Raw genomic sequence first — 19,005 nt, forward strand, 5'->3', positions numbered from 1 at the left:
TTTTGTTAAAATAGTTTTGGTTTGTAAATAAATATGACTATTCCCTAAATTAATCTACTGTATATTAATTTTAAAACATCTGTTCTGTTATCCATTTATTCTCTTATCCGTCACAGCCTTGGTCTCGACCTCTGACTGATAACCGAGGTTTTTCTGTGTATGTGTGTGTGCACATGATAAATTATATTTATTTATATCCATCTCACGTGCATGCCAATAGGAGACAGCTTAAGGACTCTGTTGGTGGTAATTAACCTCCAAATCAGAGGTTGGTACTGTAATTAATGCCTTTTCTCTTCCCCCCTCTTTAAAATGTAACACTGACAGCCTTACCACTTATGACATCGCTTCTGTTGTCCACTCTTCTGGACTTGTCCCTTCCTGCTTAGGCCTTAAAAAAAACCCAAAAAAAACAAAAAAAAAAACGGCTATGCTGCTATCTCAAGGCAGTCCCTTTTTTTGGCTCCCATCTGTGAAGATGTACTTGTGTTTTCTTTGACTTTTTGATTATTTTCATTTCAGCCAGTTACAAGGGGTTCACAATGGTGTCCCAAATATATTTCAATGTCTTTGTGCTTTTGTTACAATACATCTATATTATGTCTTTCTATATAAAATATATTATAGGGATGTCATGATACAAAATTTAGTATTTGATACCAATACTTGTGAAATTTCATAAAACTCTATACCTTTCAATTCCAAGGCAAAAACAGAAATCCCATTCAAACTTTTTTTTTTTTTTTTTTTTTAATAAAGGTACCTCTATTAAAGTGAACAATACTGTGCTCTTCTGTGTAACAGAAAATATATAAATACTAATACATTTTAATAATTTGTTTGGCTGACACCTTTATCTAAGTTGACTTGTAATATTTGTGACACAAATGTTTACATTTCTTTTGATTTTCCAATTGGAGCACAGACGGGTGAAGCGATCTGCTCATGGTTACACAGTGTCAAGTAGCTGGATTTGAAGCCACAACCTCAGTGATGTTCAAAGCCTTAATTACACCATTATTGCCTGCCAAAACCTACATCACACTGCTAGAGTGGTAACTGGTTTAAAAATACTGGTATACCCATCAAGAAGTTACCTAGCTATCATTTAAGTAACATTTACTATTGTAAAATTTACATTTGCATCATTAGGTGGGTAAAAACTTACTGAAGAGTCAAAATAATTCAATTTTCAGATGTCACAAAATCTTGGAGGTTTAGTTTTTCAAATTTGTCCCTTTATTAACATTTGTTCAAACTTTAATTTCTCACAACAAATCAATCGTGCCAGGTTTACATTAATCCTTTTTATCACAACTAATCGTATATAACTAACATTTTATATGACTGATCAGACTTTGTTACTGCTTAGCCCATGTACTAGTGCAGAAGTAGAATATTCAACGGGAACTACAGTTTAACTGGTAGACTGCAGAACATTCACCAATGTACCTTTCAAATATAGGACATAGGTGCTTTCACATATTTTATTTTGGTATTAACAATTGGAGCATTAATTTAATTGCTGGTGTAGGCAAGCTAAACAACCACTTCGCTTAGAAGCTTGCCTCGACTTTTACTTGGTATAGCTGTTCACACTGCCAGAGCCAACATTCCTAGAAGCATGGTGCATACAATGTTTCCCTCACTACTGTGAACTATATAAACAGACTAGAAAAAGTATGGATGTTTTAAAGCACAAAATGTGGATGTGTTAGACATAATCAGAGAATGAATGCAAAGCTTCTGCTCCTTTCCAGGGTTAATAAAAGACACGGTATTAAATGATTCATCACACAATCATTTTTTGTCCTTTTACATCATTGTGATGCTATAAGTTGATAGATTTAAACTCACATCTGATCAGTCATATCACTGTGCTCACAAAGTATGCATGAAGCTATTTATGAACTGACTCCATAATGAAATAAAAGAGTTAATAATAAAAGCATGTGTTTGTGTTTTGCCATTTTTTAAAATAATAATAAGCACGATTCTCACAGTCACACTGAAATTCTACTGTTTTGAAGACAAAGTGTTACTAGATGTTATTTCCATTTTTCTTTTTAACATGTGGTGATGCGGTACTGTGCCTGAGACAATCACTGAGACATTTTTATATGTAGTTCTTATTCATGGTTTTCTCACAAATAATTTGTCCACTTGCAATTACACATAAGTTCAGCACTGACAGACGTTCGATACTACCAATACTGAAAAAAAAGCTAGTACCATTGTGTTTAGAACTTTGGTATTGAGTGGTACCAAAAGTATCAATTCTTTAGACATCCCTATACACACATACATACATACATACACATATAATGTGTGTAGGGGTGTGTGTGTGTGTGTGTGTATGAGTGTGTGTATTTTTTCCTACAGATAAGTTGTATTTAGTCCAAAGAAAAACAGTTACAATTTATCAGTCAATTATTAACTCAAACTGCCAATTTATTTGATTTAATTGCTAACAGTCCTAACTCAGCATCATCTGTAAATTGAAGTTTAACAAAGTGATCTAAAACATGTAATATAAAGGTATGCAAAGAAATTGATATCAGCATCACAAGCATTAAACTCTACAATGTATCAGTTTAAATTGCTCCATAAACCTGTGTAACTCTTACGTACACAAAATATAATCCTTCCAGTTTAAAACCCCAACCTCTTCTATTTCCTGAAATACCAGGAAGCATACAAATGTCACAAGAAAATTAACGTTTTAGTCTCAAACGTTTTTCTTAGCTCTTTAAATACTGTGTAACCAGGAAAGCAACAATTTTATCTTTGTCTGGTTAATTTTAAAAACTGACAGACATATACTGCACCCACAACCAGAAGCATGTTGACACGATTGGGTGGGCTCTCCTACCTGTGCACATTGAGGATAATATACCTGAGACTTCCAACCATAACTGATATCTAAATAACGGTGCTTCTTTTTTTCTAAGCGGAGTTTAAAGATTGTGATGTATGAATGAAGGTTTTCAATGTCAAATAAAATCAACAAATTTTTTTGTCTTCCCATCGATTAATCAAAAACCTCTTGTATGCCCATTACATTTAGATGATGAAGCAGCTATATACTATTTTTGGCTTTGTGCTCTATTACTCCTTCAAATCGTACATGAACTGCAACTCCACTTGTATCCAGATCCTACCTCAACAGAATGATATGGTATTAAAGAAAGTCTGCTATATCTTAAAGAATAGTTGTACAAATCCTTTTTGAGTAAACAGTAAACACTTTTTCCCCCATTTTCATGTAGTATAACATACCTACTGAAAATATAAAAATTATATTTACATTAGAATAATCTTTTAAGAAGTGTGTTTCATCTGAGATAAATTCCAAAAGAACACTTAGCAGAGGAGGGTCTTTTGAAATTCTAAATATTTCTAACGGCATAGGGAAAAGATATCCATTGAAGTTTGAGTCAAGGACAAAGCTAAAAAGTCCAAAAAAGGCTAGGGCTTCTATAGCATCTTGTGCAGGTGAGTCCTCATCCTGGAAAGATTTAATAGAGTTTAAGGTTGGAATATGTATATTATGCACAATTTTACATTACACTACTCTTTGTAAATAGCACAGAAACTTTCCATTTATTTTTTGTGACTGCAAAACCAATTTTATTTTGCACTTTAGGGGGAGCTTTTGATATAATTAGAGACTAGTCCTTTTTTCACAAAGTTTTTTAGCAACAGTCACTTTATATTAGTTAAGGACGGTAATTTATGAAATTGAAATATATTGCAATGAACTCGCAGATAATAAAAGAAATGTTTCTTCAGCAATAAGTTATCTGTAAGAAAGCTGATAAAATGATGTAAAAGTGTGCTCTATATAAAACTCTGGTGGTTTCTGTGGCTTACCATTTTTAAAGATTATATTTACAAATATTTTAACAAATTAAATCACACAGACTAAAAAATAATCACTATCTCAGTTAGCAATACTTGTTCAAATGCCTACAACAGCAATAGCTGCACAAGCCTGAAACCTCAACTGTTTATACTACAATATTACATACTAGCTGCGTAAGGCCGTGCAGTAAAAAGTCTGGGATCCTAGAAACTACTGAAATCGTCAGAAATAAATTGAAATGCAGAGTCGTCGGTTTCGTTTTGTGGACATACTCACTCCCCTTGTCTATCAGTGGCTAAGCGAGTTTCTGTCTTGATTGTCTTTCCTTGGCGGTTTCACTTTGGAGATGTGGAGTTGCTTTCTTTCAGTTTCATGCTGTAGCCTTGTACTTCTTTCTTCTTCCAAATCGTTAACTTGAGGCCACCTTGGCAGATCTTTGAGCTTCATGCAGTAGCCTCACACTTCTGGGCCAGACAGACACACACACACACACACACACTTCCATGCGTACACGTTTATATATAAGATAAATGAGCTTTTCAGAGAAAGTGAGTAAGAATTTACTCTGCCAATAAAGACTTTTTTTTTTTTTAACCGGCCCCACAAGATACATTCACTATTGCACCAAATGCTTGCCATACAAGGGTCTGATTCATTCTGCATTGCCACCTATGCCAGGTTCACTCCCTTTCACAAAAAATGAATTTCTTCACTAGGCAGATTAACTCTTCATTTCATGGATATGGCTACACTTTAGCTGCTGTAGATTAAAATTGACCCTCTAAATATTTTCAATAGATTTTGGGATAATTCTGCATTCTAAACAATGAAAAAGATACATTTAGTCTTATTTGTGCCACATCTAAAAAGAACTGCCCACTGGACAAATACTACTTATTTGTTAAATTTGACAAATTTAGAAAAAAACTACAACAATGTAGATTGAAAAACTTTGCACTTAGCAAATCAATACAAACAAGTATTTTGAACATTTGCATACATCTACATTTTGTCGGAAAATGCAATATGCTGTTAAGCTTGTGGCCAACTATGTATTATATAGATCTGACATGTTGTAGGTGCTAAAAGTAACTCAAGTATTTAAAACTGGGATGCATGGCTGCATCTATCACAAATTAATCTTAACAATCCTGCTTGATAAGCTCCTATTGCATTTTGTTTACAATGCTCTTTCATTATACTCATGCATTCCTAAGCATACTGATGACTTAAGACCATGCTTGAAGTTTTGCCATGTTCAATGTGTTCTGTCTAATCAGAATGTTGTGTCTAACTGGCATGCTGAAGCAGTCAGAGGTGTTGTTTAAAATTATTACAATGCCATTGTATTTGTAAACTTATTTTAACTTAGTAAGAATATTACATAATTACTATACCAAACAAACTCAGATTTTCAACAAACTGGGCAAAAACGTTTTTTATAAAGCATGTGGCTATTTTCGATCATCACTAGCCGATTCATCACTTCAGTTTGGAGGCTGTTGTGGAGCAGCAGGAGTATCCAATGTATACGTTTTGCCACTTGCAACTCTAGGATTGGATCCCAAAATATACCAAATGATCTATGGATACATTTGACAGTGAAACAAATGTCTCTGCCTCATTAATACAATCTCTCTCCAGTTCTTCTCTTGGAATGTAAATTGCTTATCTGCTACGGCAATCCTAAATTTCTTTATTGCTGCACAAGTCAATAAATTAAGAACTTCATTAGTTTCTTTGAAAAGACCAACATTATTTTGAAAAACTATGGTTTTAAGTCACATTTCATAATGCAAGGTTAGGTAATACAACACTGCTCTAATGCCTTTTTATGTTTAAAAAAATCTGAATAGCAATTCACTATGCCCTTGTACCTACAGGATATAAAAATTTCTATCTTTCTGCCCATAGATTAATAATGATCTAATATCCAGTGCTGCATATAAATGCACTTTATGGTGTTAATAGTTTTAGTTATATGGAACTATAATGATAAATAAAGAGCTAGAATTCAATAAGTCAAATTCCACCAACAAAGAAACATGTTGTGCCATTTAAATGGCTTTCGTCTTTGGCACAGAACACTTTTGCTTCCTTAAAAATCAAATTCCACCACTTTACAGGCAAAATCTCTCTTACACTTGTTCTGTATGATTGAATTGCATGAAGTCGTATGATAGTTCTTAACCTATTTGAAGTAAATCAGTGTGCTTTCTATTTAAATGGTTCAGCTTTTCTTCACAACGTACATTGAATTGATTCATTTGGAAATAAATTGCTCACAAGCAGCCTAGCTGCATTTTCCAGGGCCACAAGCATACCTCTAGATGCCTCACAAACAGATTTAAAACACAGATGCCAAAGCTCTATTTGAAAGAAACAAGTTACAACAAATTGAAAAGGATTATGAGTTCCATAATCCATACTTTTACTACAAAAACTTTACCTTATTCGAGGTTTCCATGGGGATTCTGAACCTTTCCTTACAGAAAAAGCCACAAAAACAAACAAAATGAAATAGCAGACCAATGTAAAGCAATAAACACAATGAGTTTTAATCTGAAAGTCATCTAACCTAAATGGGTCACACAAACACAACATCATTAATGGCTTTACTGAGCAACCAATAACTAATAAATGTTCTTCCAATCCTCACATAAACAATTTAGTATCCAACAGAATGAAAAAGGTATTTTGGTACTAAACTGCAGTTGTTGCTTCTATAGAAATATGATTAAGCTCTAATTGCTTTATTCTAAAATAAAGCTATTAGAGAAAACTGTGATAGCAAATGAAAAGCTGCAAAGTGTTAGTGACAGAGTGAGGTGCTGCTCATAGCAGCAAAGAAAAATCAGGGCATAACATTCAGCAATCAAACTTAACTTTTTAAAGCACCTCCATAATAGGCAACTAATCAGAACTTCATTTTGTTCATAACATGAGTAAACTGTTTACTTCTCTGAGCCAACTGACAACATGGAGCACAATGGAATAAGCTGCAATCTAAGCCCACCTTTTTTTCTGCTTCGGCATGGTTATGGTAAACGAAACGCAAAACTTCGACCAGACATCTCTAGTAGTTTCCAATATTGCATATTTTAAAACATTTGTTTTCAATCTTTTCTTTTTCTTGACAATGTTCATCATGCTTTGTAGGCATTGTGTGAATTTTACTCCAGACAAATGCTTGCTGTTAACTTTCTTAGTCACAAGAGTCGACCTCTAGGACTACTGACTCTCTGCAATAAAAAAAGAGGCTTTTTTTACCAGTTTATCCCGACAAACTATCTATACTTCGAACTTATTCTTCAGTTTTCTTCCTGAAGACGTGATATCAGCTTCCAATAACCTCCAGAACAGAATGACTACAACCTGAATACCCAATCTCTTAATAAAGCATCTGGAGACAGCAAAGGCTTTCTAAACATCTGCTCACCTTGGACATCTAGAACTGTACTGGTGCTAACAACACTTAACCGTGGCAATGTTGAAAAGTTCATTTTCAGTTGACCCTTTAGATTAAACTATACAATGTTTTGTTCTATTTTTTATAATTATTTATTCATTTTGCGTTTTCTAATCACTTATATTTTAAATATATTGATGATGTAAATCTTCTTGGATAGAGGAATTTGTCAAGAATAATTGTTTTCTTATTGCTTTGTGGGATAATTTCAAGGATGTTCACACCTAATTACAATCACCACAGTCTTATATTTAAACAATTATTTTTAATCCAATTTTCCATGCAGGAGACTGATCCATTTCAAAACATTTTTGCAATGGTCTTAGAACCTTAACCTGATTGACAAGTTAATAATAATAAATAATAATAATAATACATTTTATTTATATAGCGCCTTTCCCATGCTCAAGACGCTTACGCTCAAGGCATATTATGACTCTCTTCTAGCACTCTTCTTGGGGTGTCTTTAGAATGCAGCATGGTGCTGTACACTATCCTGTACGGATAAGACCGAAATGACTGGCTTTATTACATGTAATGTATATTGCAGAGAGCCCCACAAACACTGTCTTAGTTGGTTGATTCTTTAAATGGCTAACATTGTGCTGAATTTTTACACCAATGTCTAATTAGTCCATTTGTACTGTAAGAACAGATAAATTACTAATTCACACCCGAGTGGGAGCTGGACACAGAAGTGTTTATTGCATTCAAAACCATGCTCGCAAAAAGCAATGCCTTTTTTGTTTTTGTTTAGCAAGTGTAGTAGGATGGGTAACAAAAGTTGATTGACACAAGTGAAAAGATGTAGTAATATTTACAATCATAGAATAACAATTGATAAAGCCATTTAACTTACTGTAACAACAAATCAACCAACAATACGAAAGAGCAAAGTCCCCAAATCAATTAGACACATATTCACAGAACAGGTGGGTTTTTAAACTGATTCTTATACAATGAGGGAGTCAGGAATTCGGATGGAGGTTGGAAGCTCATTCCTCCAACCAGGAACTATACAAGAAAAGAGTCCCTGGCAGACCCAAATGGGAATGAATGAGCATTAACACCTCACCAGTGTCTCTATACACGAAGGTGTTGACCCATTGACTACTCTGTACAGTAGCATCAGGGATGTGTCCGTCTCGGCTGGTTAAATACAATATAGGTCGCTGCATTCTGGACCATCTGAAACAGTTTGATAGTACATGCGGATACTCCTGCCAGAAGTGAGTTGCAGTAGAGCAGATGCGACAAGACCAATGCCTGGACCAGAGGTTTTGCTGAATATTCTGATTCAGATCATTTATGATGGAATATAAGAGCTGCTGTTTGTGCAGAAGTGGTCTACTATTTTGCAAACAGATCATCTTCAACAGATATTTTATCCAGCAATTCAGCTGAGAAAAATATAAATCAGTGTTTTCAGTCTATTGAATACTAAGCTTAAGTACAAAATGTACAAAATTAATGACCAGGCAAGAGCTCACATGAACGCATCTAAATATGCCTGTCTGCCTCACATCTTCCTATAGACAAAATTGATTCCAACTATTCAAAAAACTGCACCAAAACTACAAACCCTGGGTAACTGAAAACATGAACATAAATTTTCATCTGACCAGCAAATGACAAGTATTGCTGCTGAAAATATACATTGACACGTGGTGGTACATCCTTTATACAGCAGCTTCAAGAACCCTCCTATAATCATTAAGCTAGGCCTTTCACCTCAGCTTTCAATCCGAGCTCCTTCACTAATTCTTTTTCCGAAGGTCACATCCAACATCCCCCTAACATTACTTCTAAATCAATTTCTCTTTCTTTGAACAGCAGCAAACTTGCACTGAATCAACACACACACAACTTATCAAGCACATGTACAGGCTGCCAATAGCACAATCAATCCACCAAATTTGTTGAATCAATTTAGCCAGCTTTCTATAACAAAGTGTTATGTGCTTTTTACAGAGACCGACAAATTACTTCAATTGAAGTCACCCGCTAGTCAATTAAACTGGTTCCAAGTGAAAGTGGCTGAACAGTCACAGTAATAATTATGCCTTTTGTATTATCTATTCTGTTTCCAACCATTCTATAAAAATTGGAAACATATTGGAAGGGGGCAGGGAGAAAAGGAATGAAGCTTTTTATGTGTAGGCAGAGATTAACAGTGACAGCAGTCTTGACAACCTGAATCTGTGAATCTCTCCAACCTCAAATTTTTGTTTTTTTTCAGAACTGCTTTCTCTACCTACCTGCAATTATTTATGAAATGCTGATATATTCTTCATGATGTTTACCATTTAAAATAACAAAATACAAACTGTAATTGAAAAAGAAAAAAAAAAAGGTCTTAGGATATTTAAACCACTACAAAAGATGCTTCTGTATCACATATACTGTACCTTCACAACCACTGCTATAACTCAGGTATAGCACTCAACTGACTTTCTTTGTTCTGCATTATGAAAGTGAGGCGAACCATAAATGAATGGCATGTGACACAACACAGGCTACAACTGTGACTCCCTGAGCTCTTGATGCTCCTATGTAGAATTAAGTCTTGTTTGTCAGGATCTACACAGAAGTGTGCTTCCAGATAAATGATTGTAGTGAGAAGTCAAGCAAAATGACTGAGTTGCCTCGAAACCTTGCATATTGTAATCATTTTAGCCAATAAAAGGTGTCATTTTGCTTGACTTCTCTCTACATTCATAATGGCTAATACGGTACAACACCCTAGTACTACAGATAAATGATTAAAATTCAGCTCAGAGAGCCTTAGCACGGCCACTTACAAAGTGTGCCTTATTACAAACTTCTCAAAACTGTTATGCAAACAAAAAAAAAAAATCTACCATACAAGAAAATATAAAACCACAAAAAAAAAAAAAAAATACAACAAGACTTTGGCAGTGATATTATTGAATTTCAAAAAATGCTAGCTTCTGAAATGACTACATTGTGGACACTTTGAGAAAATGGCTTTAGTACGGCAGGGTGAGTGAATATTGCACTAACTAATCAAAAATGACATAATAAAACACACACAAATTTATGTGAGTCAAACAAATTCTCAATGGCAAAAGCAGGAGTGAAGTATGTTTCTCAAAGCTGACTGCAGATCAGCATTCACCACAAAAACACCCAGAAGCAGATCAAAAGAGGCAAGTCCTTGCTAAAGATGTTGGCAAGTCTACACTCCGCAAAGACAGAGGCCTTATTATACTCGGTTTTACCAAGAGCTGTTTTGTCTTATGTTTGCAAGGGAGAAGAAAGCTTTTAAACTGCAAGTCTATTGGGAGAAATGCCACTTGGCATTGGCATATAGAAATCTTTCCGGCAAAAAAAAAAAAAAAACAACAGACTGCATTTTTATATATCAATATTTTACAATAAATAATGCTACCCTTCAACTAAGGACAGCAGATGACATCAGCACCATTGTTATATCAGTGCACATTTCCAATCCATCTCTGTCTTGTCCGTGTCCTTGCTCTCTTGCCCATCTGCTGGGGGTGTAGCGGCTGCCATCTCCAGTCAAGATAAAGCAGCACTGCCTGCCCAAATGCATTAGCGGCTCAGTCGCGTGGGCAGACTAAAGATGCTCTTGATCGGGGCGATATGTCAAGCTGAGGACTATGCATTCTCTAGCCCCATCCAATGTGGCTGCCCATCTGTATAGGGCTGTGCATGCAACCAGTTTATATGCATCACAATGTTCAATCTAGTCATCAATCCATATTATGGTATGTATCTAAAGACTGCAGTAATAATGGAAAATGCAATTCAGACTCTGATCTCACACTGCAACAGATAACATTATACTATAAAAATTAAAAGGAAAGCAGCAGCTTGATACTTCTTTCCTTTCACTTACGATTGTCAACTACCAGTGGAAAAGTATAGCATATACAAGACACCAAGATGTGATAGCAAAATGTAAGACTAAGCTTAATGCTGCAAGACCATATAATGACAAAGACACAAAGTTCAAGTTTAATCCCGTCACACTAAATGATTTTTCCAGTGATTTCCAGTTGCAGACTTCATTTACAACAACAACATTTATTTATATGGCACATTTTCATACAAAAAAGTAGCTCAAAGTGCTTTACATAATGAAGAAAAGAAAAATAAAAGATAAAATAAGAAATTAAAATAAGACAACATTAGTTAACATAGAAAAAGAGTAAGGTCTGATGGCCGGGGGGACAGAAAAAACAAACAAAAAAAAAAAACTCCAGATGGCTGGAGAAAAAAATAAAATCTGCAAGGGTTCCAGGCGACGAGACCGCCCAGTCCCCTCTGGGCATTCTACCTAACATAAATGAAATAGTCCTCTTTGTATTTATACAATTTATATAATCTTAGTGCGTTACCAGCAAATGCACTGCACTCCTGTGACCTCCGGTCATGTAGTCTAACATCCCAAATGACTTAGACTGATCTGCAACGTGGCTCAACAAAATCAAACAGGTTTGTCGTTTTAAGTCTTAGGGCTAGGCTTGTGTGTGTAATCTTACGACCAATGAGCATTCACCAGGAAGTACAATGCAGCCACAAGGAAACAAGAAACCCATGTGTGTTGGACAGCACAAAGAAGAGGCTCACGGGTCTTTCATTTGTTATTCTATGACAGAGATTACAGTGGACCCTTGACATACGAACTCAATTTGTTCACAAGGGCTATGTTGTAACTCAAGTTGGTTGTAAGTCAAGACTATATTTCCCATAAGAAATAATGGAAATGCCCTTAATGTGTTCAGAACCTCCCACAGCAACACTTATTTAACTTTTTTTAATAAAAAAGGGTTATATAATGTGCATAATTTACCAAAAACACCAATAATTTTTCTAATGTACTAACCAAAAAGTTATAAAAAGTGCCTAACCTACCAGAAACAACAATTTCATACTGTACTGTCATTTAAGTCGACATCTTTGGCTTGCAGGAAGGAAGGAGGAGGAGAATGAAATGGAAGGTGGTTATTGTTTGGAAGGAGCTTCCTTATACAAATCTTTTCTTTGTAAAATTGTCGAGATGGTAGATTTCGACATGCTGTACATATTAGCGAGATCGGTCACACGAACGCCACTCTCATATTTCCACACAATTTCCTTCTTTTCAATTGTGATCGCTTTCTTTACCTTCATTACCTTCTCTTCCTTCCTTAGCAGTTATCGAAATAAATTATATAAATCATTGCACTGACCGAAATTACATCCACAAACACATGTATCTGGACTCCGACTGACGCTTACAAACGCTCTCGGCTGTTTGTTTACAATCGCACAAGCGGATACACGTGACCGCATTCGGGTTGTAACACAAGAAGTTGGTCATAATTCAAAACAAAAATTTTGGTCATAAACCAAGTTGTTCGCATGTCAGGCCGGTCGTATATCAAGGGTTGACTGTATTAAAATTACCCAGGATTGAAGCTGAATTCACCATACCTGCAAAGCCTTTGTATAGACAATGGTATTTTCAGGCAGTACATTAACTGGCTATCAGCATGCAGTGCGTTTGTTATACTTCAGAAAAAATTGTGTTGAAAAGTAATAGCAGAATAGTGCAATTTGTATATTTGCCGCAGGCTATAGATCAACAGTTTTTGTGCATGGGGGTTCGGTACAGGATCTGAATATTGAAAACACTCACTCATAACTTTACAAACATAATATGCTTATTGAAAAAAACTCACTCAATATTAATACTACCAAAGATTTAAACTGAAAATTTCTGATAAAGATACAAATACATCTACTCATGCTGCTTCCTCGCCACTTTTTGGAATGATAATTCTGTTGATTTATGATAAATAATTACAAGGTTCAGAATAAATGAGGTTGGCTTCCAGGATAAACTGGGGAAAGCTGTAGACCCCCACTGTTCAGACTAAAAGGTTTTACTCATGCAAGAGCAGAGGACTCTCATGCACTCCACTTATGTTGCCCTCTGACGGGTAATAAATGAACATGTTGTCTTCTGACAGGGATCTGAACACCCAATGCTGTCCAAAAGTGCATCAGGCAATTAATTCTTGATGGCTTTTTAGCCAGCTGTGTGTGGTTTTAAAAGTATCCCATCTCAGACAGTTTTTTTTTTTGGTAGTGATGTGATTCTCTTCCTCTGGGATTTTCATTTGTCCTCCCTTTGAAAGTAGACATCATTCATTCAAACATCAAACCTTAATACAGGGTAATTATATTTAATAAAAAAACCCACTAATTCTGCTGTTCAACGGATGATGGCATAATGAAAAAATACACAGATTAATAAAAATAATAATCAGCTATACATACAATCATTGTGTATATATCTGAAGGTCTGTGTTCTTATTTTAGAAAACTATAGGACAGGTTTCCCTTTGATATCAAGTCAATTTTCCACCCCATCAATATCTAAAGCTTTTGTTAAGATGAGTTTCCAAGCAGGCTAAACATTTGCAAATAAAGATTATGTATGATGTAGCTAAAAAAAAAAAAAATTAACGAACAAGTCAAAGATAACCAGAGATCACAATAATGAAAACTTAGATTTTGCAGATCACCAAAAACAAAGCACCAATAGTCTTATCAAATATTTGTCAAGCACAAATGTGGTGTGCATAAAATCATGTTTCTATGTCTTCTATTTTAGTTTAAAAATATATTTCCTGTAGTTAACATTTTTGGAGTAGAAAATATTACTGTTTGCTTAAAAAGAAAGTAAAAGATTAGAAAACCATATTATCTTCAACCAAATTTAGCTATATGCGGTTTCCAGAATTCTTTTATTGAAGCTTTGAACATCACCATTATTCTAGTCACGTACCTTGATTTAAAGGTAACACTGCAGCTGCTGAAGGTACTGTTAAGATGAGTTGCCTAACTTACACTTATTGCTTCAAGTTATTCTGTATTTTTAGCACAAATTAACATGTGTGGGAAGGTGGTAGGGACAAGAGGGAGATGTTTCTATATAAAATAACCAGCAAGAAAAACGTTATTGCATGCAATATGCCATATCTTTCTACAGTTGGACTGAGGTCACTCTCAAGGAACAAGTAATCTTAATATTTGAAATACACTTCTCTCCAGTGAGGACTGAACAGCTGGAAAGGCAGGATTCTTTACTCATGTCAGAGTCACAGTAGCAGATCTGCCATATGGGGTGTGTGATTAGAATCTGAATAGCATACATAATCACAGAAAGGGACAAGGGGAAACAATGGGAACCTCACACAAAAACTCGTATCTACAAAAAATACTGAAAACTCTAGTCCCAAGATCAGTGGGTTTTGGAGCACCAACAAGGGATAGTAAGTCTCATGAGGCTAAAGTAAACACAACCACCCGAAACCTATTTGTTTCAACAGAATTTGGTTACTAATTAAAACTAAAGTTTACAACATAAGGATAGTTTTACATAGCCCCTATGCTTGACCACCCAGCTTGATGCAGCTGTCCATTCTGCTGCATGCCCCCTACCACTCTCATATGTCCAATGCCAACCAGATACTCTCCGCTGTCTCTGCTCCAGTTTAGTGCAGCATGATGCACCACCCTGATGCCTAGCGCCACCCCATCTGTGTGTTTCAATCTCTCTTTCAATTGGGCTCTTTTCAGATTCGCTTCCTGTTCAATAATAACTACCAACTTCTCAGTTTCCTCCACTCCTACACGCTTACATTCAACCGCATCACTCGGTTATTTACCTTTTCTCATGTTCACTGACTTTGACAAATGGGTGTACCTTATTATCCTCTTTTGTGGTTTGGAAATTCAGCTTCCAATGGATCCGTTTAATGTCACTTTACAATGTCTGGCGACCAACACGTCACACATATACAATGCCATCCCAATTTCTGATCTTCAGTGTAACCCTGGAACTTTCAGTTGTCTCCTCTGTCCTTCAGTGTCACTCTTCACTTCATGCTTATCTTATTTCTTGTCCCATGATACCCAGTTACTCTCGACTTCATCCTGATCGATTCCAGCATAACGACTCAATACTACTAATGCAAACTCTGTTACACATTTCCTTTTCATTCAAACCGTGACGCCAATACCACCCAACTATTCTTAGTTTTCTTACCTGCGCGGCTCCTCGGATGTTGGTGGCGCCCCGCGGCCAGCCATCACAGCAGGGACGCAGCTGACCAGTTCGGTCCAGTCAGCATGCAGGCCACAGCTCCAGCCAGTCGAGAAGCGAGAGAATAGCCAGGTCTCTTTCTTACCAGGCCGGAGGCAGGTGCACTTCTTTTGGCCGACACGACACTCGCAAGGCTGCTCCAACTGGATATTGCGCACCAGGTGGCGCCCGAAGGTTGTACCTCCGGTCTTCTGAATGTGTAGAAAGACGATTACGTCGTCGCCCTTGATGTTGAAGTCTACCTCTCGACGCAGATCTGCCTCGGTAAAGTTATAGCGGGGAGTGAAGCGCGCGGGACTTCCGTCCTCGGCCCGGTATGGATCGGGACCAGGGAAAGAGGCCCCCCGTCCGGCATGCAGCCGCAGCAGCAACGGGCACTCGCTGCCTGGGCATACGTACTGCAGAACTATCATACCGAAGAGGCATAGCATAAAAAGAGCCAGGAGCAGCCGGCTGGAGCGCTCATCCATGGTCCGTACGCATTACTGAGCCTCTCAGTAGCGCTTCGTCAGCCTCGCACACAGCCTCCAAACCTTCTATGCCAGCCGTCCATAGTGTGTCTGTGCGCACTACTGAGGAGGAGGATGGGGCGAAATCTAATCTCCGCCCCTTCCCAGCAACCTCCACGGTATTTGCGCGTGAGCGAGACGAGAAAGAAAGAGATACAGCGGTAGGTGTGGAAGGAGGGGCTAGTGGCTTCAAGTCGCGCTCGCCCTGGCGTCGCCTTTTCTTTATTTAAATACGATAATCACTTAAATGCAAGTGCTAATGAAGTATTGTGTGTCAGCACAAAAGAAGTAGTGATAATCCTGCCGTGCCCCCTTTCAGACTTTGCTCCCCGTAGTTTCTGATTATATTCCTGGAGTACAAGAAATTACTTTAAGATTATCCTCGTTTATAGCAGAACTACAGTATTCGTGAATATTTGTAGGTGAGTTTTTACCTAAACTGCTAAAGAAAAGTAAAGGAACACATTAAAGACACATCAGATCTCACTGGGAAAAAAATCATGCTGGATATCTATACTGATATGAACTGGGTAATGTGTTAGGAACGAAAGGATGCCACATCGTTTGATGGAAATGAAAATTATCAACCAACAGAGAGCTGAATTCAAAGACACCCCGAAAATCAAAGTGAAAAAATGCCGAAATTTCATTGCAGCAACTGAAAATCGTACTCGGAAGTTTGTATGGCCCCCACGTGCTTGTATGCATGCCTGACAAAGTAGGGTCAGGCTCCAAATGAGACTATGGATGGCGTCCTGTCCAGTCTGAGGTGCAACTTGGCGGCGTTGAATGGGATTGTAACATAATATCCCAGAGGTGTTCTATTGGATTTAGGTCAGGTGACTGTGGGGGCCAGTCAGTGGTATTAATTCCATCATCCTCCTGGAACAGCCTGCATACTCTTGCCATCAGAGGCCGGGCATTGTCGAGCATCAGGATGAACCCAGGACCGACTGCACCAGCATAGGGTTTGACAAATGGGTCCAAGGATGTCATCCCAATACCTAATGGCAGTAAAGGTGCCATTGTCTAGCTTGTAGAGGTCTTTGCGTCCCTCCATGGATATGCCTCCCCAGACTATCACTGACCCACCACCATGCAGAACTATGTTACAGGCAGCATAACGTTCTCCATGGCTTCTCCAAACCCTTTCTCGTCTGTCACGTGCTCAGGGTGAACCAGCTCTCATCTGTGAAAAGCAAAGGGCGCCAGTGGTGGACTTGCCAATTCTGGTATTCTATGGCAAATATCAATTGAGCTCCATGATGATGGGCAGTGAGCACGGGGCCCACTAGAGGACATTGGGCCCTCAGGCCACACTCATGAAATCTGTTTCTGATTGTTTGTTCAGAGACATTCACACCAGTGGCCTGCTGGAGGTCATTTTGTAGGGCTCTGGCAGTGCTCATCCTGTTCCTCCTTGCCCAAAGGAGCAGATACCGGTCCTGCTGATGGGTTAAGGACCTTCAATGGCCCTGTCCAGCTCTCCTAGAGTAACTGCCTGTCTCCTGGAATCACCTCCATGCCCTTGAGACTGTGCTGGGAGACACAGCAAACCTTCTGGCAATGGCATGTGTTGATGTGCCATCCTGGAGAAGCTGGACTACCTGTGCAAACTCTGTAGGGTCCAGGTATTGCCTCATGCTATCAGTAGTGACACTGACCATAGCCAAATGCAAAACTAGTGAAAAAACAGTCAGAAAAGATGAGGAGGGAAAAATGTCAGTGGCCTCCACCCATTAAACCATTCCTGTTTTGAGGGTCATCTCATTGTTGCCCCTCTAGTGCAGCTGTTGTTAATTTCATTAACACCAAAGCAGCTGAAACTGATTAACAATTCCGTCTGCTACTTAACTGACCAGATCAATATCCCAGAAGTTTCATTGACTTGATGCTGTACTCTGATTAAAAAGTGTTCCTTAATTTTTTTGAGCAGTATATATGTATGTATGTGTGTGTGTATATGTATGTATATAAAAAGAGTACAGTAAGCCACTGTATTTAAACCAGAGTTTAAACATAAACATAAACAGGAACCATGAAATCATTGTCTTCATTTTCCTTTGATCAAAGATTAAAACTTTATTGCAAGTGTAATTGGAAGGAAAATAAATGATACCTCAGTTTGTCTTTGTCTGGTCAGGTTGTAGCCTACAAATCTTTAAATAAGAATACAAAATGGCCAGTGTAACTAGTTGGATTTCAAGCCAACTACATTGTGATGAAGGTCGAAATGAGGTATCACAAGAATGTCAGGTCATGTGTCTGTCAATTGAAGCAACATGCAACCAGACCTTGTCCAGCATCCATACCATTTGCAATTGAGAACAGGTAATCCATCTGAAGCTAAGCAAGTTTGGACCCGGCCAATGCTTAGCTGGGAGACCATCTAGGAAAAAGGTTAGGTTGCTGCTGGAAGAGGTGTTGGTGAGGTCATCAGTGGGTGCTTTCCCTGTGGTCTGTGTGTGGATTCAAAAGCCCTGGTACAGTAAAGGGGACACTGTTATGTAAAAATGGTGCTGTCTTTCAGATGAAAAGTAAAACTTAGGTTATTGCTGTCTGTGGTCATAAAAGACCCCTGCACATCTTTTGAAAAAAGAGTAGAGTGTTCCCTGATGTCCTGGCTAAATTGCCCATAACAGCCTGGTCATTCTGGCCCCTTAGTCATCCTCTGTCTCTAACTGGCTAAGTCTGTCTCTCTCTCATCCCTTCACCACCATGCATTTCCTAAACCTTTTAAAATTTAAAAAAGGGTAGTGAGGAAGATGTAGTCTATCCCAACAAGCATGGAAGTCCATTACAGGGTGAACACACACACACAGCTAATGTGGCTCAAGAATGGCAGATGTCACATCATCCAGGAGGATGCTACACATTGGTGGTGGTTGAAGTTGTTCCCCACTATCTACTGTATGTAAGACATTTTGAGTAGGTTAGAAAAGCACTATATAAATGTAATTAAATATTATTCAATTAAATATCAATATTGCGCTGTGAAGACCAAGTCTAAACTAAGATT

General features: G+C 37.6%; 1 protein-coding gene across 1 annotated transcript in view; it reads right to left on the reverse strand.

Moving 5' to 3' along the window:
- hs6st2 (heparan sulfate 6-O-sulfotransferase 2) overlaps window positions 1-16,079 on the reverse strand; it is a 36,310-nt gene extending 20,231 nt beyond the window's left edge. Inside the window, exon 1 of the mRNA XM_028815763.2 lies at window positions 15,421-16,079. Coding sequence (XP_028671596.2) covers window positions 15,421-15,947 — 527 coding nt within the window. The 5' untranslated portion in view covers window positions 15,948-16,079. The remainder of the gene's footprint in view (window positions 1-15,420) is intronic.
- Window positions 16,080-19,005: the final 2,926 nt, after the last annotated feature.

This window comes from Erpetoichthys calabaricus, chromosome 12, assembly GCF_900747795.2.
Source record: "Erpetoichthys calabaricus chromosome 12, fErpCal1.3, whole genome shotgun sequence".
NCBI classification, from domain to species: Eukaryota; Metazoa; Chordata; class Cladistia; order Polypteriformes; family Polypteridae; genus Erpetoichthys; species Erpetoichthys calabaricus.